The sequence below is a fragment of the Rhinopithecus roxellana genome, chromosome 19 (genome assembly GCF_007565055.1).
Source record: "Rhinopithecus roxellana isolate Shanxi Qingling chromosome 19, ASM756505v1, whole genome shotgun sequence".
In the NCBI taxonomy this organism is placed as follows: Eukaryota; Metazoa; Chordata; class Mammalia; order Primates; family Cercopithecidae; genus Rhinopithecus; species Rhinopithecus roxellana.
The window spans coordinates 8,011,080-8,034,391 of NC_044567.1; the positions used below are offsets into that span (position 1 = coordinate 8,011,080).

General features: G+C 39.0%; 1 protein-coding gene across 6 annotated transcripts in view; it reads right to left on the reverse strand.

The window, feature by feature from the left end:
• The window catches only part of SPAG9 (sperm associated antigen 9), a 160,474-nt gene that overhangs the window by 73,208 nt on the left and 63,954 nt on the right, over positions 1-23,312 (reverse strand). For all 6 annotated transcript variants that reach the window (XM_010386202.2, XM_010386203.2, XM_010386205.2 and 3 more), the window contains 2 exons: positions 15,146-15,240; positions 9,211-9,361 (listed from right to left, as the gene is read on the reverse strand). In XM_010386202.2, coding sequence (XP_010384504.1) covers positions 9,211-9,361; positions 15,146-15,240 — 246 coding nt within the window. The remainder of the gene's footprint in view (positions 1-9,210; positions 9,362-15,145; positions 15,241-23,312) is intronic.

Sequence of the window (23,312 nt, forward strand, 5' to 3'; positions counted from 1 at the left end):
CTTGATTCTGGATTCTCATAATCTTTAATCATTCTCTTCATCAAAAACCAGGTAAAAACTTGGGTAGCTCTCTCTATATAAAAGTAGAAAGATTGTCAAGATATGTCATTAAATGAAAAAAAAAAACATCAAGCAGCAGGAAAATACTTATAAACCCACTTATCTTAAAAAGACATTATATCTATGTGTACCTGTAAAGAAAAAGGCCAAGGATTCATCAACTATTTACAATGACGGGGGAGGAAATGAAATTTAGGGTTGAAGAAACTTCCCATTCCTACTCTATTTTATTCAGTATTACTAAAAATCGTGAAACTGAATTAATATAATTTTTTTTGACACGGGATCTTGCTATATTGCCCAGGCTGGAATGACATGGCTATTCACAGGCACCATTATAGTGCACTGCAACCTGGAACTCCTGGCTTCAAGCAGTTTTCTCACCTCAGCCTCCTGAGTAGTAAAATAACTATTTTCTTTTTTTCTTTTTTGTTGAGACAGAGTCTCGCTGTGTCACCCAGGCTGGACAATCTCGGCTCACTGCAACTTCCACCTCCCGGGTTCACACCATTCTCCTGCCTCAGCCTCCTGAGTAGCTGGGACTACAGGCACCCACGGCCATGCCCGGCTAATTTTTGTATTTTTAGTGGAGACGGGGTTTCACCATGTTAGCCAGGATGGTCTCAATCTCCTGACCTCATGATCTGCACGCCTCGGCCTCCCAAAGTGCAGGGACTACAGGCTTGAGCCACCGCGCCTGGCCTAAAATAACTTTTTAAAAGAAATATAAAGGCCTGTTTTAGAAAATATTTGGACCTCTGAGCACCTTAACAACATTTCTAGTACATGGCATTGTGCCTAACGCAGTGAGCATCAATAAATTTTTTTAAGTGAAAAAGGTAATTTTTTCAGTAGAAAATATGTTAAACAACTTCTCCTATTCTAAAAGTTTGTTTAAACAGTAAACATAAGTTTTTTGTTTTTTGGTTTTTTTTGGAGATGGAGTCTCGCTCTGTCACCCAGGCTGGAGTGCAATGGCACGATCTTGGCTCACTGCAACCTCTGCCTCCTGGGTTCAAGTGATTCTTCTTCCTCAGCCTCCTGAGTAGCTGGGACTACAGGCGTGCGCCACCATGCCCGGCTAATTTTTGTATTTTTATTAGAGACAGGGTTTTGCCATGTTGGCCAGGCTGGTCTCGAACTCCTGACCTCAGATGATCCACCTACCTTGGCCTCCTAGAGTGCTGGGATTACAGGCGTGAGCCACCACACCCAGCCTAAACGTAAGTATTAATAAATACCTATGTGCCAATTACCTCAGATGAAGTCACATTTAAAATACAATATTTAAACACCATAATTTTAAAAGCACTGCTTATTTACATTTTTACCAGTTTCCATTCTCAACATACATAATAGGCATCTTGGTCAACAAATAACACAATAAAATCTTTACCCTTCTTTTCCTTCGAAATCTAACAGTCACCTATGGGTGGTTCCTAAAGTTATCACGTGAAGATATATATGAGGAAGAAAAGCTTATAAGCAAAAATTGAGTTTATAGAACAAATTCCTTATCCACTGTCAAAAGCAAAAACAATATGAAATATTATAACACATAATCCATTTTTTCTTAAAACTCTACTTTTATTTTACCCTAGTATGTACACTAATACAAAATTCTATAAAGGAGGTATAAACTAATGGAAAAACTCAAACCAGAAATAAAAGAATGAATAGTGCCTAGATCTTGGTTCCTAAATACCCTTCTCCCAAAAAATGTGCCAGAGCTCCTTTGAGAAGTAGTCAAATTTTTAAGAGTGGGGCAGGGAAAATACAACAGCTTGGAACATCTTATGGTGCCAGTAAGGAAGAAAGCACTCAAAAAGGATGGGGTATGTCAAAAGAGCACAGGAGCCATACTGCAAGAGCTCTCAATGTCCAAAGCTAGAATAATTTGAGAACCCAAAGAAATTATAGGTTTGCATAGCCCACAGAATAAAATATATACATATATGTGTGTATATATATGTATATGTGTGTGTGTGTATACACACATATATATAATCTCCATTGAATCCAAACTGGAATGGAGGGAAGGGGGGAAGAAGACAACTCTCCCTGATAGAAGAATTCCAATTAATAAATGTAGAATGAAGAAAACAGAACTATTAGCAATATTTTACTAATAATTGTTGTAGGCAAAATCCACTGTGGATGCTAAAATCAGTGAATGAAAGTTTGAACAGAAACAGGATATCTACATAGTCTCAAAGTATATCCACACCAAGACACTAGATTCTGTTGTATTCTCACCAAAAATACATAACCTCAATCTAATAATGAGAAATCAGAGAAGCCCAAATGGAGAGACATTCTACAAAACAACTAACCAGTACTCTTCAAAAAATCTCAAGGTCATGAAAGACAAGACAAGACTGAGGAACTGTTACACGCTGGGAAGACTGGGGAGACATAACGTATAAATGCAATGTGGAAGCCAGGTGTGGTAACTTATGCCTATAATCCCTGCACTTTGGCAGGCTGAGACAGCAGGATCACCTCAGGCCAGGAGTTCGAGACCAATCTGGGCAACCTAGTGAGGCCCTGTCTGTAATAAAAATTTTTTTTAAAAAAAAGCAATGTGGGATCCTGGGCTGGATTCTGGAAGGGAAAAAGGATATTAGTGGAAAAACTGGTAAAACTCAAATACAGGTTTACCTAACAGTATTGTACCAATGTTAATTTCATAGCTTCGATGACTGTATTGTGGTTAATGTCAGGGGATGCTGTGTGAAGGGTATATGGAACGCTGTACTATTTTTGCAACTTTTCTGTAAGTCTAAAATTACTTCAAAGAAGTTATTTAAAACTGCAAACTTTAACTTTTTAAATTAAACATGCATTTTATAATAGGAATTGTAAATAACAATAGATATGATTCAACTACTACAGAGATTAAAGCTTGCGGAAACTAAAGAAATAGGAACAATTTCAGAACAACCACAAATGGAGGAGGATGGAAAATTCTCTCAACAAGAATGCTGGCTCTGTTTAGACATTTCCTGTTCTGCATGCTAAACACATCCCCTGAAGAATGCAGCACACATTGACTGGCTTTACATACCAAACTGCTAACAAGAGCTTCTCACAGCAGTTTACTAAAGTATCACAAGTCATGTGATTTTATGAGAACTCTCTGAAATTTTCACAAGTAGGTGTCCATCCAATTGGTTTAGTTAGTTAAAATTGCTTTTCTCAGATCTAAAGGTCACATTCTACTAATAATCAACAACCAAGGATGCTCTTCAAAGAAAAAAATACTTTTTTGGAGCACATATGTATACACATGCATATGTGTGTGTGCATGCTGTATGCCAGCCATATAATTTTCATGCTGCTTTGTAGACCTTGGTTGGTTATTTACCACAGTATTATTTGTAACTGCAAATAATACAGCAAAAGTCTAGGAAAAACTGAAGCTGTCCCAGCAACAAAGGAGATCTGAGTTGTAGCTGGGATATGTGATCCCTTCCCCTCTGCCCTTCTAGGATTCTGATGTATCAATTATCTTTCTTCACTCCCTTGTCTTTTTCTCTCTGTTGAACCCTTCTTGTAAGCATACCAACAACCCAGTCTCTCCCATTCTATACTTTTCCCCCCTGCTCTGCTAATCTCCACCTCAAGTTATCCTTTTTCTCTCCTCCCACCACAATCACCATTTTGGGTAGTCTATACATGTTATTTCCTCTTTTTATGATTTACAGTTACTCCTGTTACTGGCCCTACAACTTAAACTGCTCAAATCTACACCTATACATTTACAAATTCAGTCCTCATTCTACATGACTTCCCCACACCAGCTGACCCTGCTGACATCTTCTTCCATTCTAAAACTCCCTTGTGCCTTGTCTTTCAGGGCTCATGTCTCTTACGGTCTCTCTTCTCTGCCACTACAGCCCTCCACTAACGCCCTTCTTTCCCCATGCATCTTCTTTCTTCTCCACTCCAGCCCCGTCTCCCCCTACCACACACAGATGCTGCCTTCCTCACCTGCTCAGGGTCTGACACCCTATACCTGGCACTTCTCCTTGGGGAGGCTCTCATCATCCTGCTTAGGGTCTTGTACCTCCAAGCCTGGCTGCCATCCTGCAGGGATGTCCTTAATGCTGCTGGGGCCCTGACTCTCTACAGCAGGCTACCCCATATGGATTACTCTCCTAACTTTGCTTGGGTTATAACAACCCCACCCCTGCTCCTAAGCACCATGGAAAGCCTTACCTTCCTCTGCCCTGCCTGGTGGCTTTAGAACTGAATTGTGCAGAAAGGAAAGAGAAAAGGAAGATGAAGCAATACTATACCACCTTAATAATTAAGCTTTATAGTAAATCTTAATACCTGGTAGCGCAAGTTCTTGTACTTATCATTCTTCAGGATTGTCTTGGCTATACTTGGCCTTTTCTTCTCCAATTCCTTCTTTAATTGTAGCTTCTTTGTGAACATAATTCAGTAAGATTAACTGTCTCACCTTAACATTTTGTCCATTCTCAGCCTTAGCCCATCATTGTTATTATTAATTATTTTTCTTGAGACAAGGACTTACTCTGTCACCCAGGCTGGAGTGCAGTAGCATGATCATGGCTCTCTATAGCCTCAGCCTCCCAGGCTCAAGTTGATCCTCCTGCCTGTTCCTCCTGAGTAGCAGGGACTAAAACTGCACACCACCATGCCTAGCTAATTTTTAAATATTTTGTAGAGACAGAGTCACTTGACACTAGAGGAATAAATGTTTAAAATACGTAAAACACAAGCCGGGCACAGAGGCTCACACCTGTAATCCCAGGACTTTGGGACGCTGAGGCAGGCAGATCACTTGAAGTCAAGAGTTCGAGACCAGCCTGGCCAACATGGCAAAACCCCATGTCTACTAAAAATACAAAAATTAGCCAGGCATGGTGGTGCCCATCTGTAATTCCAGCTACTTGGGAGACTGAGGCAAGAGAATCACTTGAACCCGGGAGGCAGAGGTTGCATAAGCCAAGATTGCACTACTGCACTCCAGCCTGGGGGATGAAGCTAGACTCCATCTCAAAACAAACAAACAAACAAAAAAATATATATATATAGTGTGTGTGTGTGTGTGTGTGTGTGCATGTATAAACATTTTTTTTAAAAAAGGAAAAGAGATGGAGTCCCACTATGTTGCCCAGGCTGGTTTTGTACTCCTGGACTCAAGTGATCCTCCTGCCTTGGCCTCCCAAAGTACTCAGACTACAGGCATGAGCCACCATGTCCAGCCTGTAGCACTTTTATAATACACTTTTTAACAGAACAGCTTTGATCATTTAACATAAGGAGTTTCTTTTTATCAATTTCACTAGAAGTCCCCAGGTATGAAATTCCTGTTAATAAAGCAATACATAACTTCTCTGCTTTCTTCTTGAACTGATCTCTAAATTCGATTTGAGGACAATCAATAGGGTGTTAGTCTCTAGTGTGTTAGTGAGAATACATGTAAACTGTGATATTTGGACTGGCCTTGAATGAGGGTATTTCTACTGGTGGTAATCTAGGCAAGGTAAAGCATATATATGTGAGGAAACTATAAAGAAAAGCAATTAGATGCAGAGGTCTAGAGTCCAGAGTAGGGATATGAGTTGGAGATTCAAATCTGTGAACACTGATGCACAGATGGCATTTACAGACATGGAATTTGATCTACCCAGATTAAGTAGAGAAGGGCTGAGGAGTACCTCAACATTTAGAAGTCCAAAAGCAGAAGAGAAACCAGCAATGGAGAAGGAATGGTGAAGAAAATCAGTGTGTGTTTGCCAGGGGGAATCCTGGAAGCAAACTGAAGGAAGTATTTCAAGAAGCTGAATATTTTCAAATATATAAATGCTGCTAAAAGGTAAGATGAGGACTGAGAATTTTCCATTAGATTTGGAAAGATGGATTCTTTTGGCACCCTTGACAGAAGGCATGTTGGGGCAGTAAGTAGGACTGAAAGTCTGAGTGCAATGAAGAGAAAACCACCATATAAACATAATGAAGTTCTTCCCCACGTCAGGGCCTTCGCATTTGTCATCTCATCTTCCTCAACACGTACTCCTCCAGACCTTCCCATGCACCAGCACATCCCCATGCCAGGATGCAAGTCATCTTCCAGAGGCTTTCTCTCACACCCTAAAATAAGTGCCCTTCCTTACTAATTACTCTTTAGCTTACCTTGCTTTAACAATACTTGAAGTTCTATTATTTCATTTATTTGTCAATCTCCCTGAGATTGTGATAAATCAAGAATATGTACAAATATTTCTTTTTAAGAACTTGTACATTTTTCTAGGTGCATCATTCCTAGAAAATCCATTAGATTATTTATAACCTCACTCACCACAGGTCTCTCACAGTTGAGAAATTTGTAACACACCAACAAAGAAGGGCCATAACTTTACAATCACTGGCAAATCCCCTTATCTGCTCCTCTTCTGCCACAAAGTTTTCTGTCATCCTCTCACAGGACATTTTCACCTTAACCTTACTTCACAGAAAAACTGTGGTAGTAAAACTAGTGTTAATTATAATTTACACCTTCAATTTTTTCATAATGAAGTCAAAACATGCCCTAAGATGGCCAGGTCATCCCCAATCTCAGGGGAAATGATATTTTAGAGTCTAGTCCAATTCCTGTTATACACGGAAACCAAAATGACAGGACATGTGACATACCTGTGGCATAGCCCACAAGTGAATCCTAAACCCCTGACTTCCAGCCCTGGTAAAGTAGAAAGTTATCTAGTGAACGACAAGGGCTTCGGTGAAAAATAAAATACTGTACATCCCAACTAGTAACATGATTTACAAACTAGACTTTGCCATTTTGTAAGCACCACCCCATTCATGGAAATCCTTATTCATTGAGTCTTTATCCCATTTAGTGACTCCATGTCCAGACCAAGTAGCGAGAGATAGGGTTTCGTTTTAGAAACTCTCTGGGAAGGACACAAGAAACTCCTCTGCTTAAGTCCATACTAATAATTTGTTAATTGGTTTAAAACTTGTCAGTAAAGTTCTGGCATACCCTATCATTGGATTAAAAAATAAAGAGAATTATAATAATCTCTTAAGGTGCACTTTTGGGTAGTAATTAAAATATAGTTACCATATGGGATTTTTTTGTACTAAAAGTATCCCTCCTACTTAATTTTGTTTTGGGAAAGTGGACACGGCAAGTAGGCGATTGAGACATGAGTGTTTTGGAAAATCTATTAAACCTACAAGAAGGCTAAAAGACCCACTGTGACAGGAGTAAAGAAAGAGAGAGTTGCAGCCAGGCATGGTGGCTCACGCCTGTAATTCCAGCACTTCGGGAGGCTGAGGCGGGTGGATCACCTGAGGTCAGGAGTTCGAGGCCAGCCTGATCAACATGGTGAAACTCCATCTCTATTCAAAATACTAAAATTAGCCAGGCATGGTGGTGGGTGCTGCAAATCCAGCTACTTGGGAGGCTAAGACAGAAGAATTGCTTGAACCCAGGAGGAGGAGGCTGCAGTGAGCCAAGGTTGCAGTGAGCAGAGATCGCACCACTGCACTCCAGCGTGAGCGACACAGCAAGATTCCATCTCAAAAAAAAAAAGGAGAGAGTTACCCAGTAACATCACTGTGGGTTAATACTGAGCACTATTAGCTTCTAACAAATTGAGCAAGAAGGGGGAAAAGGTAACCCCTATTGTTAAAAATGCTTTTCAGTGGGAGAAAAGCTATCAAATATTTATCAACTGCTTACTGTTTTGAGCACATTTCAAAGGTCAATAGAATGATTCTGAATGCCTCTACATTCTAGAGTTGAGAAAAAGACCACTTATCTTGTCCTCAAAGATTCTTTCTAACATCTAAAACAAATCATTCATTCAACAAACATGTTCTGAGTGCCTATAATGTGCTAGGCACTTTTCCAAGTGCTAGGGGGATACAGCAGTAAATAAACCTCATGGAATCCATGTTCTTAGGGAGGAGTCTAGAGGCAAATAAATACAGTAAATGACAGTATTTTAGAAGCATTGTTAAGAACTATCTTTACATGCTTAGACCATGACAAGTATTATGGAGAAAAATAAAGCAGGAAAAGGAAATAAGATACATGTAATTCATTTCTATTCATTGCAGGTGACCTGTTTCATGATGAGTAGATTTTATAAGGTAACAAAAAATCTTTAATAATCAGTATTATCTTTGTGAATATTTCATTTTAAAAGATACAGAACATAACTTGAAGTATTTTTTTTTTTTTTTTTTTTTGAGACGGAGTCTCGCTCTGTCGCCCAGGTTGGAGTGCAGTGGCCAGATCTCAGCTCACTGCAAGCTCCGCCTCCCGGGTTCACGCCATTCTCCTGCCTCAGCCTCCCAAGTAGCTGGGACTACAGGCGCCCGCCTCCTTGCCCGGCTAGTTTTTTTTTTTTTTTTTTTTTTTTTTTTTTTTTTTTTTTTGTATTTTTAGTAGAGACGGGGTTTCACCGTGTTAGCCAGGATGGTCTCGATCTCCTGACCTCGTGATCCGCCCGTCTCAGCCTCCCAAAGTGCTGGGATTACAGGCTTGAGCCACCGCGCCCGGCGAAGTATTCTTAAAAGTTAATTATTAGTTCATATTCACTCTTAGCATATATTATTGTTTATATTTATCACTTATTTGATGACAAGTTCTTGGTCAAGAACACATCTATAATTAATTTACACCAGGCCTTTTTAGCTAAACAGAATGCATTTTTGTAGATTGTTCTATGAAGTGGTTTTAAAGAAGGAACAGTGTATTTGTTCTGTTATGTTTTTCTGTAAGTGAAACCCTGCTCAACTGGAAAGCCTCTAACATGAACCAAGACTTTCTGGTAATAGCGATTTTCAGTTCTAATATAATTAGGCTCACTAGTCACCCTACCCTAAACTCATACAGCCTAAATCAAATAGAAATTAATTTTTGTCATTAGTATACTAATCAAGATGATATAATACTTCACTTTTTTCCTATATAATTTGAAATAAAATACTAAAAAACACACTCTTTGGGAAGAGCTCGTTTTCAATTTAAAAAATCAATTTTACAAACTAAATGTATACAAACAATTACATTTTATTATACTGTGGTCGTCTAGCACTTCAATTAGGATAAGCAAGTTTATGAAATGTAAACTGACAATTTCAGCACTTAAAGCTTACCTTCAGGCTGGTATGAGAACGTGGTTGACTTAATTCCTGAAATTTCCATTGCTCAGATCCAGGGGTCTCTCCTCCTTTCTGAGCATCAGGTGTAAGTAATCCATCTCCAGCGGGTAATGGGAAAATTCCTAATGATATAGGACGTTCTTTTCTATTTGAAGAGGGGAGAAAAAATTCGGCATTCATTTATTTTGACTTTTTTATTTGCCATGACTGTAAGTAAGCCTGGACTGTCACTGTTTTACAACCATCACTCGAAAATGACACTGTCTGCCCATCTGAATAAAACAGACTTACCAAAGAGGAAGGACAGTCTCAGTTTAGTTTAGCCTCAAGAAATCAACTAAGAAAAGTGGTAAGAAGGGTTAAGGAAAGCTTATAAGTTACTGATGAGTTCCTTGCCCAAGAAGCAGTCAGTGGTCTAGTGTGGTCTGGAGAAGAGCTGCTGCTGAGTTTTTCATCATACGTAGCTTAGCCCTAGGGGAACTTGCACCCTCCTTCTTTGGAAGTGAGCCCAACCCATTTCTAGACTTCCCAAATCCTCTCGCTAATCCCTGGATGTTTACTGAAGCCTCTTCAGGGTATGCCTTTCCTGCCTAGAGGAAAATCAATATATTATCTAAATCAGGGTTACCTATTAAATGATGAAAAGAACTCAAAATATCTTTCTCCCCACCACCCAAGTAGGAAAGCTGTTTTTCTACAGAACCACTATATGAGTTTCTTCCAAGCATAGTACATATGAGAAAACCATTGCCAGTTTTTTCCAAATAAGAAGGCCAAATAATTCTATAAAAGATTACTGAATTTCCAGTGCTTTGTGGGAAGTTTCAATGAACAAGAGTTACAATTTTAATACTAACAGAATTTCAATGAGAAACACATCGTTTGTTGATGCACAGAAGATTCCAAATCGAAGAGCTTTTAGAAGGTGGAAACAAGCCTACTAACCGGTCATCCTGGGTCATTAACTCAAAAGTGTAGAAACTAGAAAGAAATGAGACATTAAAGGATTGGTGCCTCCTGGAATTCATACCTCTACTGGTAAGAACGTAAGTTAGAATAGAAATAATGAGGTTATTAATAAAAGTGGGAAATTTTCAGTTTTGTTAAGTAAGTCTTTTATTCTGTAGTTCATTTTTATTCCAAGAAACTTCAGCCACTTTTGAAATGTGCCTTCACTTAATACAGAGGGTGTGTTCTTCCATTCCTAACAATCTAAAAGGACTAGTAAAACTGTCCCAATGCCTTCTTAAAAATGAGGTAAAGCCAAGGGTTTGAGAGATTACATTTAATCAAAGTTGTATGCACAAGTAAATAAAATTTAAAATCAGAACTTTGATTTAGGGGGAAAATTCAAAAGCAGGAAGGCAGTACAAAAAGAGGGTAGTTTTTTGTTTGTTTGAGACAGCGTCTTGCTGTGTTGCCCAGACTGGAGTGCAATGGGACGATCACAGCTTACCGCAACCTCTGCCTCCCAGGTTCAAGCAATTCTCCTGTCTCAGCCTCCCGAGTAGCTGAAACTACAGGCATGTAACACCACGTCTGGCTAATTTTTGTATTTTTAGTAGAGACGAGGTTTCACCATGTTGGCCAGGCTGGTCTTGAACTCCTGACCTCACGTGATCCACCTGCTTCAGCCTCCCAAAGTCCTGGGATTACAGGTGTGAGCCACCGCACCTGGCCAAGAGGGTACATTTTAATACCAAATCTAAGTTTGTGACTATGAGCTGCCAGGACAACCAAATGACAAAAATTAAAGTGACTAGTCAGCTATCATGTTTATACCAGTTATTCCCAAATGCTGTTCAGCAACAAAGTTTTTATAGTAAGTCCATGAAAAAAGAGGCATTATTATTTCCTTAGTGCATAGATAATGTAGTACATATTGTACACATATACATTCCCATATACTATAGAACCCTGTTCTTTCTTGAAGATGACTGACCCTTATTTTAAATTACATCTTTTCTTCTTTGATTTTAAAATGCCCTTTCTTTCATTAAATGATGGTGACAGTGATAAGTAGCTAGATTTCCTTTTCATATCCATTCTGTACAAAAAAAAAAGTTGTCAACCTGATGTTTTCCCCCCATATTTTGAGAACTGAAAATCCAAGGATTTTCTTAGTAGAGAGTATTAGCTCTCTACTAAGAGCTACCAGCTGACTTTTATTTATTTTCTAACATACCTTAATGAGTTAAGCAAAAGGTGACTGGGAATTTAATGACTGAATACAATGGAAAGCTCTCTAACTCAAAATGCAAAGACAACCAGGAAGATGATATATAGACTTCATAAGATGCCCTCACACTAACAGAAATCAAAATATAAACCAGTCGTTAGAATTATTTACTATATGAATGATAACACATTCATTTTCACACATATCAAATGTTGAAAATGTTTAAAACTATTGGGGGAAGAAGTCTTCTATCAATCCAAATTTTACTTTCCAAAAAGTAAACAAAATCAGTCGACAAAATCTACAATCCACACTCAACAAAATCTACAACCCAAATTATAAGTAGAATTCCCACCTTTTTAATTTGCTTGTATCAATCATTCAGACACTACTCTACAGGGAGGGGACATCTCTTCAGAGACTGACAGCTATCTGTCAAGTGGGTCAATGATGCTCTAGGTTACAATGTTCCAACTCTGAAAAAATAATCACTACATACTCCTCCCCTTACTTTACTTATAAATTACATATAGTTGGGCTAAGGGAGAGAAGGGCGCATAATTAGGCCAAGTTCATGAGAATCCTACTTTCGAAAAGAAACCCTGAAAGGTAAACATTAGTCCGGTACTATGTTGGTATATATTAAACGCTTCAGTTAAACTCACAGAAGAAGAATTAAAATGAGATACGCATGGAAAACTATCAAGTGGCAGATTGACACCCCCAGACTGAAACATCTGCTATTACTTGTCTAGAAAACAAAGCTATCACCAAGTATCAGAATTCTTTTTTCTTAATTGCCCTACTTCCATATATCCATTTTTGAGTTGGTTATTAAATGTTAGCTTACGTGTATAAATAATTTTACAACTACATTTTTGAAACAGCTTTTTGGCTATATTCACATTTGATACAACTAATTAGTAAAATCTACTTTATAAAGGGAGATAAAAGAAAAAATACATTTGTTGAACACTCACCACATGGTGGGTACTGAGCTAGATGATTTATTTACATTATCTCATTTAATCCTTATCAAGAAACTGGGATTATTTTTCCAATTTTCAGAGTAGAAAAAGTGATGCTCAGAGATTTTAGCCACTAGTAACCGGCAGAGTTTGGATTCAAAGCCAGTACTGTTCAACTCCAAGCCCTTTGCTTTCCTTGGTACTTCCTACTTGGAACTACCAACTTTTTGACAATTTAATCTTAATATCGAAGACTTTGATATCTTTATTTAATCAGATCAATAGCCAATTTTTGTGGTAAAGAACTTTAAAAATTTAATTATAAGGTATTTTATCAATAAAAGCTGTAGTTAAAACAATTTCTGCTAAAAATGGGCACATATAAGTACCCATGAAAATTATTTACTTGAGTAATTTACCATAGATCTTACAACTATAATAAAATACAAAATAACAAAATCACTTGATTTTTAAAACCACCCAAAGGGGTAACTCCCGTCAGAAGAGAAAACTCAGGCAGAGAGATTAAGCAACTTGCCAAAGCTCCTACGGCCACGTGCAATAGAGCATTTGCACCCAGGCACTTCAACTCGAAAGCTTTGTCGTACCCACTTGCAGGCGCCACACGGCAGCTCATGGCACTGCCCTCTCAAATGAAGTCTAAACCCAAGACAGCCCCTTAACATTAGTCTTATTTTAATATTCTACATATTCTTAAGTTTGCTTTTAATTTCTTCAAAGTTTAAATATACAGATACACATATACAAATATTTTATGTACTAATATATATACAAGTAGTAAGATTATTCCCAATTTTTATAAATTAGGAAAGAAAATAAAAGACCAAGTATCTAGTTTTAAATCACAGATGAAATTTAATTTCTGGGCTTTCAACTAATATTAAACTTGAACTAACCTATAAAAAAAAGAAACACATTGAGGGAATTTACTACTTTAATTCTTCTTAATTTATCTAAATCTACAATTAGGGCTTAAATATTTTATAAACATTTAAATAATAAATAAAAATTATATACTATGAATTTTCATTTAAAACCATGCACAAAGCAGAAATCTGAACAAATCAGAGAGTGCTAGTCTGATGGTTTAGAAAACAAAAGAAACCACAACCTTAAGTCTCTAAAATACAGAAGATGGCTCTTAAAGGGTGTAAGTAGAGTGAGCAACAGTAAAGCTACAGAGATTAATGACTACCCCCACAAGCAGGCATGGATATTTGTCACCCAAGACTACAAAGAAAAGAAAGGGCAACATCTGACAAAACAATAGTGAATAGGCTTTGTAAAGCTTTCACAACTTTGATGTGTAAATAATGGGGAAAAATGCATTCCTTAACCTAAAAGTCTTAAATTTTTTCACTTTAAAACATATTTTGTTTTAGGAGGAAAATATTTATAAATTGTCAGTTCCCATGAGCTATTATCAAAAATTACAAAAATGATACCTGAACCTCTATCATTCAAAGGATAATTAAAACAAAATAAACTTATGGCCTGTAACTAACTGACTGCAAGTTCAAGCATAAAAGATATTTGTCCCTAAATGCTCAGAAGCTAGATGCAGAGGTTGTATAAACTTGGACCCGGTGCTCTACTCTTGCTCTCCTTTACTTTGAACATTCTGCTTAAAACAAGACCACACTGACCTTGTACTGTGTGTTAAGTACAATATGAAAATCCTTTTCTTTAGTCGGTGGTTTCCAAACATAAAGCTATAATCCTAACTGATGGTCTATAAATTACTATAAATAACAATCAAAATCCTAGCTTCAGGCCATTTTCCATTGTTTCAATCTGCAACAGAAATGGTTACAAAGCAGACTCATAGAGCTAAAAATTTAAGAAAAATCAGCTAAGCAGGGGCTTCTAAAAGAGACGGGAGTACCTGAGTATCCTTGGTAGGTTCTGCGTCAGAGCTGGCACACCGGTAGAAATAGAAAAGTGCACAAGCAGCAAAACAGAGAGAGATACTAAGATAGCAGAATTAATGACCACCGCCCCGCCAACAAAGCCAAACACAAACAGCAGCATGCATCCAGGACTCATGGCGCTGTGCTGGCATGGTGAAACACCCGAACCAGGAGGCCTACACAGGGGCCAAAGGGGTATCTTTGTAGTGAGGATCTGTCATTCAGCTTGCTGCCACAAAAACAATGCCATCAGCAGCAGCTTTCCACTCCATCCTGCAGCAGCTCTCAAGCGATGACGTCATTCCGTTCTCCCCACCTCATAACCATAGAGCTGCTGCTCCTAACATTTATGCTGCAACCCCGAGCGACAGCCAGCCTATTAACTATTTTCCCCTCCACTGAGAGTCCTGGCTTAGCTCATTGGCTACAATGCCTGAAGATCTACATAATTTATTCACACTCCTACATCAAACAGATGGCTAGCTAACCCTTTCAAACATGCCTCTCTGTAACAAAAAGGACTTCAAACCGAATTACACAGGAGAAATAAAAAATTACAGCATTCCCATAAATTACAAAATTTTAAACCTAGTATAATCTCCATTAAGTATCAGAAAACAATCTAAATACTCAAATGTGCTGCTTATATGGATGGCTCATAATATATTTTTTTAACTGTAAAAACGGTTTCTACTTTTCTGTGCTATTCTCTCCTGTAGCATTCCAATCACAGTGGAGAGCTTTTTGAATCAGCCTAACTATTGTTTCAGGATTAAAGAATAGAGAAAAACAGAAACAAACATATTATTTATTTTACTTTTTCTCAAGGCAAAATATATAACAAAGCTTACCTAATTCTACTATGAGCTGTGGATTCTAGTTGATCACTCCCTGAGAGCTGATGAAGTTTTGTTCTTTCTAAGTGTTCCATATAATTATGGATCATCTATTTTAAAGAAAGAAAAAGATACACAACATTTAAGGCTAATACCCGGAATAAAATCATAGTGTTAAAACAAGGAAAACATTTTTGTACAATTTTCTTATTTGTCAGACTACTCAATTCCATGTAAGAGAATATTAAGGAATGAAAAAAATTTTAATGGAAAGTAATATGCAAATGCTTTCATTTAAGGATGCTGGTGCCCACAAAAGTAGCTAATATCTTGCTTAGCATGGCAAAAAAAAAAAAAAAAAAAAAAAAAAAAAAAAAAAACCAGTTTTTTACAATATGTGATGCTATTAAAATAATATTGACATAAAGAACACAAATTAGTAAACAGATACTGGGAAAGAAGTGATAAAAGACCATGGGTTAAAAATAATAAGATGGCATTTGAAAAACCCATTCACTAAAATGAGACACAACAAAGAAATTAATGTGAAACTTCTGAAGAAACCATATCCTTAGGTGCTGATCTTTTCCATTTTAAAAGAAATTAACAGAATAAAGATCACTTTCAATTTAATTAATTTAATACCAAGAAAAGTTTCTTCTTTCTGTACATTTAGTTGAAAGAATGTTAAAATACTTTCTCCTTTGACTGTTACTGGTATCATTACTTAGTATAATCATCTATTATAACAGCAGCAAATTAATACTAATGAAAAAAATTAGAACACTTTTTGAGTCTTAGATAAGGAATCATATGATAGACAAGCTGAACATGAAAGTAAAAACTTCAAGAATATAAAGTACATAAACTGCCAAGAACTTCTAATGTCCTATTTGATTCTTGATAATGTATAGCTTCACTTTTAAAAAGCCTAAATTTGGAATTAAGACATAAAATCAAAAGGCCTTTGCTAGAGACACTAACATGACATGAATAAGAAAAAAATGAATTTTAAAAAACAAGAAATAGTGTGTTAGTGTTTAAAGGGTGTAAACATTAAGAGGCAAGCAAAGGTTGATGTCTTTCTTGGGAATATTACTTGAATTCTCTTTTCTGTTTTAATGTCCCTTCTCACCATTACTAAAGAATATTACTTGAATTCTTAACACTGTGGATAGAATAGCTTTGGAAGTCACTAAACTTTAGCTGTATTAAGATGTATTTCAATTTCTCTATAACTTAAAATACGCACTGTAGCATATTAAGTAACAAAATAATTTTTTTTTAAAGTTTAAATTCACTTTACAAAGCATGCTTTTCTTGCAGAAATTTTATTTGGCATGTACAAAAATTAGGAAAGATAAGTTAATTTTAAGATGTTATTTATCATCAAATAAACAAAAAGATGAACTCTTGACGCATGAAATAAAACAAATTAACTGGACTGTTCTCCAATGAAGACTAGTCCAAACAACAAATGTTAGCCACAAAGAATGAAAACAGAATCACATGAATATAGTATCTTAAAATTTTTAATTGACATACTTTTTATTTTAAATTTATAGATTTTACCACCATTTACAAAACAGTTTTGAAGAAATACACTTTTCATCCATCAGCAAGTCAGAAATAATGAGCTTCCTTGTGTCAGGAAGAATTTTCAGAAACAAAAATCAAACTGAAACTAATATAACAAAGTGACTGTCAGGTTTAATCAATCTCAATTTAAATTTTCAAAAGGTTTTAGAACGCCTAAATTAAGGCTTTGCAGTGGCTCTTGCCTGTAATCCCAGCACTTCGGGAGGTAGGAGAATTGCTTGAGGCCAGGAATTTGAGATCAGCCTGGGCAATATAGCAAGACACCTGCTCTAGAAAAAAAATACAACTAATAGCAGGCACTTGTCTGCAGTCCCTACTGCTCGGGAGGCAGAAGTGGGAGAACTGCTTGGACCCAGGAGTTCAAGGCTGCAGTGAGCTATGATCATGCCACTGGACTCCAGCCTGGGCAACAGAATGAGACCCCTTTAAAAACAAACAAACAAACAAAAACCTTAAAAATAAAAGAGGTAAGGTACAAAGGCTAATGCCTGTAATCCCAGCACTTTGGGAGGCTGAGGTGGGAGGACTGCTTGAGCCCAGGAGTTTGAGACCAACCTGAGCAACATAGGGACACCCTGTCTCTACAAAGTTTTTTTAAAAAAATTAGCTGGGTATTGTGGGATGCGCCTGTAGTATCAGCTACTTGGGAGGCTGAGGCGGGAGGATCATTTGAGCCAGGGAGGTCAAAGCTGCAGTGAGCCATGATCATGCCACTGCACTCCAGCCTGGACGACACAGTGAGACTGGCTGGAATGCAGTGGCGCAATCTCGGCTTATTGCAATCTCTGCCTCCCATATTCAAGCGATTCTCCTGCCGCAGCCTCCAGGGTAGCTGGGTACTACAGGTGCCCGTCACCAAGCCCAGCTAATTTCTGTATTTTTAGTAGAGACGGGGTTTCACCATGTTGGCCAGGCTGGTCTCGAACTCCTAACCCCAAGTGATCCACCCGCCTTGGCCTCCCAAAGTGTTGGGATTACAGGTGTGAGCCACAGCGCCCAGCTGTGAATGCTTATATAGAAGTGAGAAAGTAAAATAGGACATGCAACCTCTGCCTCCCAGGTTCAAACAAGTCTTCTGCTTCAGTCTCCCAAGTGGCTGGGTTTACAGGTGCCACCATGCCCAGCTAACTTTGTATTTTTTTTAGTAGAGATGTTGGTCAGGTTGGTCTTGAACTCCGACCTCAAGTGATCCACCCGCCTTGGCCTCCCAAAGCCACTAAAGTTGTGGAGACGTCATAAAGCAAAGAGTCATAGAAAAATGTCAGGTTGAGGCTGGGTGTGGTGGTTCACGCCTGTAATCCCAGCACGTTGGGAGGCCGAGGCAGGAGGATCACTTGAGGTCAGGAGTTCGAGACCAACCTAGCCAAAGTGGGGAACCCTCATCACTACTAAAAGGACAAACAAAATTAGTCAAGCGTGGTGGTGTGTGCCTGTAATCCCAGCTACTTGGGAAGCTGAGGCAGGAGAATCACTTGAACCCAGGAGGCAGAGGTTGTAGTGAGCCAAGGCCACGCCACTGCACTCCAGCCTGGCAACAGAGCGAGACTCCGTCTCAGAAAAAAAGAAAAAAGAAAAAAGAAAAATGTCAGGCTGGGCATGATGGCTGATACCTCTAATCCCAGCACTCTGGGAGGCTGAGGCAGGAGGATCTCTCGAGCCCACGAGTTTGAGACCAGCCTGGGTAAGATGGTAAGACCCCGCCTCCAAAGAAAGAATAAGAGAAAATAAGAAAAAGAGAGAGAGAAAAAGAGAGGAAGAAAGGATAGAAGAAAGGAAGGGAGGGAGGAAAGGAAAGGAATAGAAAGAGAAGGAAGGAAAGAAAGAAAAGAAAGGAAGAAAGAGAATTTAAAAATTAAAAAAAAAGAAAAAGAAAGAGGAGGGGTGGGAGGGAGGGAAAAGGAAAATATCTAGTGGAACCTAAAGGTGTTAGTGTGTTTTTGTTTTTGTTTTGAGATGGAGTCTTGCTGTGTCACCCAGGCTGGAGTGCAGTGGCATGATCTCAGCTCACTGCAACCTCCGTCTCCTGGGTTCAAGCGATTCTCCTGACTCAGCCTCCCAAGTAGCTGGGATTACAGGTGCCTGCCACCATGTAGAGATGGGGTTTCCCCATGTTGACCAGGCTGGTCTCAAACTCCTGACCTCAGATAATCCACCTGCCTCGGCCTCCCAAAGTGCTGGGAAAACAGGCGTGAGCCACTGCACCCGGCCAAGGTGTTAGTGTTATTAAAAGTTCAGGTAGACTGGGTGCTGTGGCTCACGCATGTAATCCCAGCACTTTGGGAGGCCAGGACGGGCAAATCACTTGAGGCCAGGAGTTTAAGACCAGCCTGGACAACATGGTGAAACCCAGTCTTTTTGTACTAAAAGTACAAAAAGTAGCTGAGTGTGGTGGTATGCGACTATAGTCCCAGGTATTTGGGGAGGCTGAGTTGGGAGAATCACACGAACCCAGGAGGCGGAGGTTGCAGTGGGCCGAGATCAGGACACTGCACTCCAGCCTGGGCAACAGAACGAGACTCCATCTTAAAAAAAAGTTCAGGCAATGGAATCTGACAAACCTGGCTTCAAATCTAATCACCAGTAGAATTTGGGGCAAATCATTTCACAGACTCTTTCTAAACCTCAATCTGTAAAATGGGAATGGATGAGAATTTGGTCAGAGGATAAAATAAGAATGCATTCAAACACCCCCTGATTTGAGACTCTCCCAAGATTCCAAAGGGCTAAAGTTTTTGGTGATTAGCATACACACGTGGGCCCAAGTGCTTCAAAATTGTCCTTTATATTTATTCCACTGCCCTCTTTAAGGCATGTCTTCTTTTAAGCAAATTCAGTAATGTATACAAAAGTTTGATTTAAAAATAGTTGACTACTTATTCTTAAATTTAAGAATAGTTATTCTTAAATCAAATCAGAAAAGGCCACGGCAGGTTTCCCTTAAGCAACAACGAATGTGTTTCATAAAAGTGCTAAACAACTATTAAAAGACATTACCTTCTTTGGAAGTAATAGTGAAAAGGTTAAGGTTAAACCCCTTCAGGCTTCCTTTCCCTGAATGTTTTCAGAGTTTATGTTTTAAGGGTGCCTAGTTCTTTGGCTTTAGATAGCTATTTAAAACTGCTAATTGAATGACATCTCTAGAACAGATGTATAAACAGAAAAAATTGTGGGTTAGAGTAGAATAGACCCACATTTCAAAGCAGCCCCATCCATGTTACATAAACCTTCCTTCCTTGAGGCAAAACAAAATATAGGGAGGAGTCTACCAGGTCAGAGGATAGAAGCTGCTTATAACTGAGGGAAGAGATCTACGAAAAGAGCTTTTGGGCAGTGTGGGAAACCTGCCTTGGTTACTAGACAGACCTAGCTCTCTGACTTGGTCATTGAAAATTTTCCGGAGATCTTGTTTTCTTCCTAGACTATCTTTTCCTCAAGGAATAGAAATAGACAAAAAAAAAAAAATTATATTTTTTCATTTAAAATTAGTATGTCAGGCTTTTTTATAGAAGCATATCTTCACCTTTATTAAATATATGGAAAAAATATGAAATTTCACTTTACAGTTATTTTTCAAGAATGTATATATTTCAGCCCAGGCATGGTGGCTCACACCTGTAATCCCAGCACTTTGGGAGGCCAAGGTGGGTGGATGACCTGAGGTCAGGAGTTTGAGATCAGGATGGCCAACATGGTGAAATCCCATCTCTACGAAAAATGCAAAAATTAGCCGGGCGTGGTGGTGGTGCACTCCTGTAATCCCAGGTACTCAGGAGGTTGAGGTGGGAGAATTACTTGAACCCGGGAGGTGGAGGCTTCAGTGAGCCAAGATCACTCCAGCCTGGATGACAGAGCAAGACCCAGTCTCAAAAAAGAAAAAAAAAGTATATATTTTATATTTTATACTTCAATACATCATAATTTAACAATTTTCAATTATTAAAAAAGATTAGAGCTTCATTTTAAAAGCAAAAGCATTATTTATTATTTATCACAATCAATTACTTCCCCCAAATATACGCCTATAATCCCAGCACTTTGGGAGGCCAAGGCAGGAGATCACTTGAATCCAGGAGTTCCAGACCAGCCTGGACAATATAGTGAGACCTTATCTCTACAAAAAATAAAAATAAATAAACATTTTTAAAATTGGCATGCAATGGCCGGGCATGGTGGCTCACGCCTGTAATCCCAGCACTTTGGGAGGCCAAGGCAGATGGATCACGAGGTCAGAAGTTCGAGACCAGCCTGACTAACATGGGAAAACCCCACCTCTACTAAAAATGCGAAAATTAGCCAGGCGTGGTGGCACGCTCCTGTAATCCTAGCTACTCATGAGGCTGAGGCAGGAGAATCGCTTGAACCCAAGAGGCAGAGGTTGCAGTGAGCTGAGATCACACCATTGCACTCCAGCCTGGGCGACAGAACGAGACTCCATCTCAAAAAAAAAAAAAAAAAAAGGCATGCATGTGTGTGGTCCTAGCTACTTGGGAAGCTGAAGTGGGAGGATTGCTTGAGCCTGGGAAGTTGAGGCTGCAGTGTGCTATGACTGCGCCAATGCACTCCCGCCTGGGGAATAGAGTGAGATCCTGTCTAATTAAAGAAAAAAAGACTATATATATATATATAACATATATGTATGTATTATCATCAGCTTTAATAAGTACTACTTAAGTGAACAGTACATACAGCACATTGTTTAGGCATTGAAATGAATGGTGTAAAAATCAATGATAGGCTTAGCAACCTTAATATCCACCAAATGTCATTAAATTTTAATATCCACCAAAATTAAACCTTAATATCTAACAAATGTCATTAATATGTGAGGGCTTTTTTGTTTTGTTTTTTTTGAGACAGGGTCTGTTGCCCAGGCTGGAGTGCAGTGGCACAATATTGGCTCACTGTAGCCCCTACCTCCTGGGCTGAAGTGATCCTCCCACTTCAGCCTCCCGAATAGCTGGGACTATAGGCGCAGGCCACCATGCCTGACTAATTTTTGTATATATTTTTTTTGGTAGAGTTGGGGTTTCACCATGCTGCCCAGGCTGGTCTCAAACTCCTGGGCTCAAGTGATCCGCTCATCTTGGCCTCCCAAAGTGCTGGGATTATAGGATGAGCCACTGCTCCCAGCCAAAATGTGGGTATTTTTTACACACTGAAACAGCTGCTGTATAACCTGCTCTTGTCTTCCCTGAGTTCTGTGGTTCCAGCCCTTCATGGACCATCCTTTCCATCTACTACTGGATATCAATTCTGTGATACTTCATGCTTTGGGTATGGTTATTAAGCGGAAGTTTGTAATAATCAAATCTCACGTGTCAAGGCTAACAGGGAAAAATTCTACACCGTACCCCAAGCAAGTGCTAACCACATTATTCAAACGCAAACACAACTGAGTGTGGTGGGGTTTTCTGTTCCTTAAAAGCAATGGCCGGTATTAAAACATTTTTTAAAATAAACAAATAAACAAACAGCAACGTCTGGGCACAATGGCTCACACCTGTAATGCCAGCACTTTGGGAGGCTGAGGCAGGTGGACTGCCTGAGGTCAGGAGCTCAAGACCAGCCTAGCCAACATGGAGAAACCTCGTCTCTACTGTATTAAAAATACAAAAGTTAGCCAGGTATGGTGGCACACACCTGTAATCCCAGCTACTCGGGAGGCTGAGGGACAAGAATCACTGGAACCCAGAAGGTGAAGGTTGTAGTGAGCTGAGATCGTGCCACTGCACTCCAGCTTAGCCAACAGAGCAAGACTGACACCACACACACACACACACACACACACACACACACACACACACACAAAGCAACAACAGAATATAGCTACAATAATGTAAATACAATCTTTGTAGCATTAATATGCTTACTGTACACAGAATACAATCTGTGTGGATAGTCTCCAAAACATGATTTTAAATTATTTTATGATTATAAAGGTTTTTATACTCTTCTAAAGAAAAACAACAACATAGTTTCTACCAGACGCAGAATAAGAGATCACACAAACTAGGGAAAAGAAAAAAAAAAAAAAATGGGCTAAGACTGGAACCATATGTATTATAGGAAATACAGGACTAGCGAGGGGAAAAAAAACAGAAATTTGTTTTCATGTAACAAACATTGCATAAAACTATAAAAATTCTACTTATTTCGGTATGTGAACCCCAGACTGACCATGATATACAAAAATAATTTTCACATTAAGATAATAGAAACAGGCCGGGCGCGGTGGCTCAAGCCTGTAATCCCAGCACTTTGGGAGGCCGAGACGGGTGGATCACGAGGTCAGGAGATCGAGACCATCCTGGCTAACACGGTGAAACCCCATCTCTACTAAAAAATACAAAAAACTAGCCGGGCGAGGTGGCGGGCGCCTGTAGTCCCAGCTACTCGGGAGGCTGAGGCAGGAGAATGGCGTAAACCCAGGAGGTGCAGCTTGCAGTGAGCTGAGATCCGGCCACTGCACTCCAGCCTGGGCGGCAGAGCGAGACTCCGTCTCAAAAAAAAAAAAAAAAGATAATAGAAACAAAAGCAACATGAGAGGCTGACAGGGAATCATGAAATGGTTTTAAAAACCTCA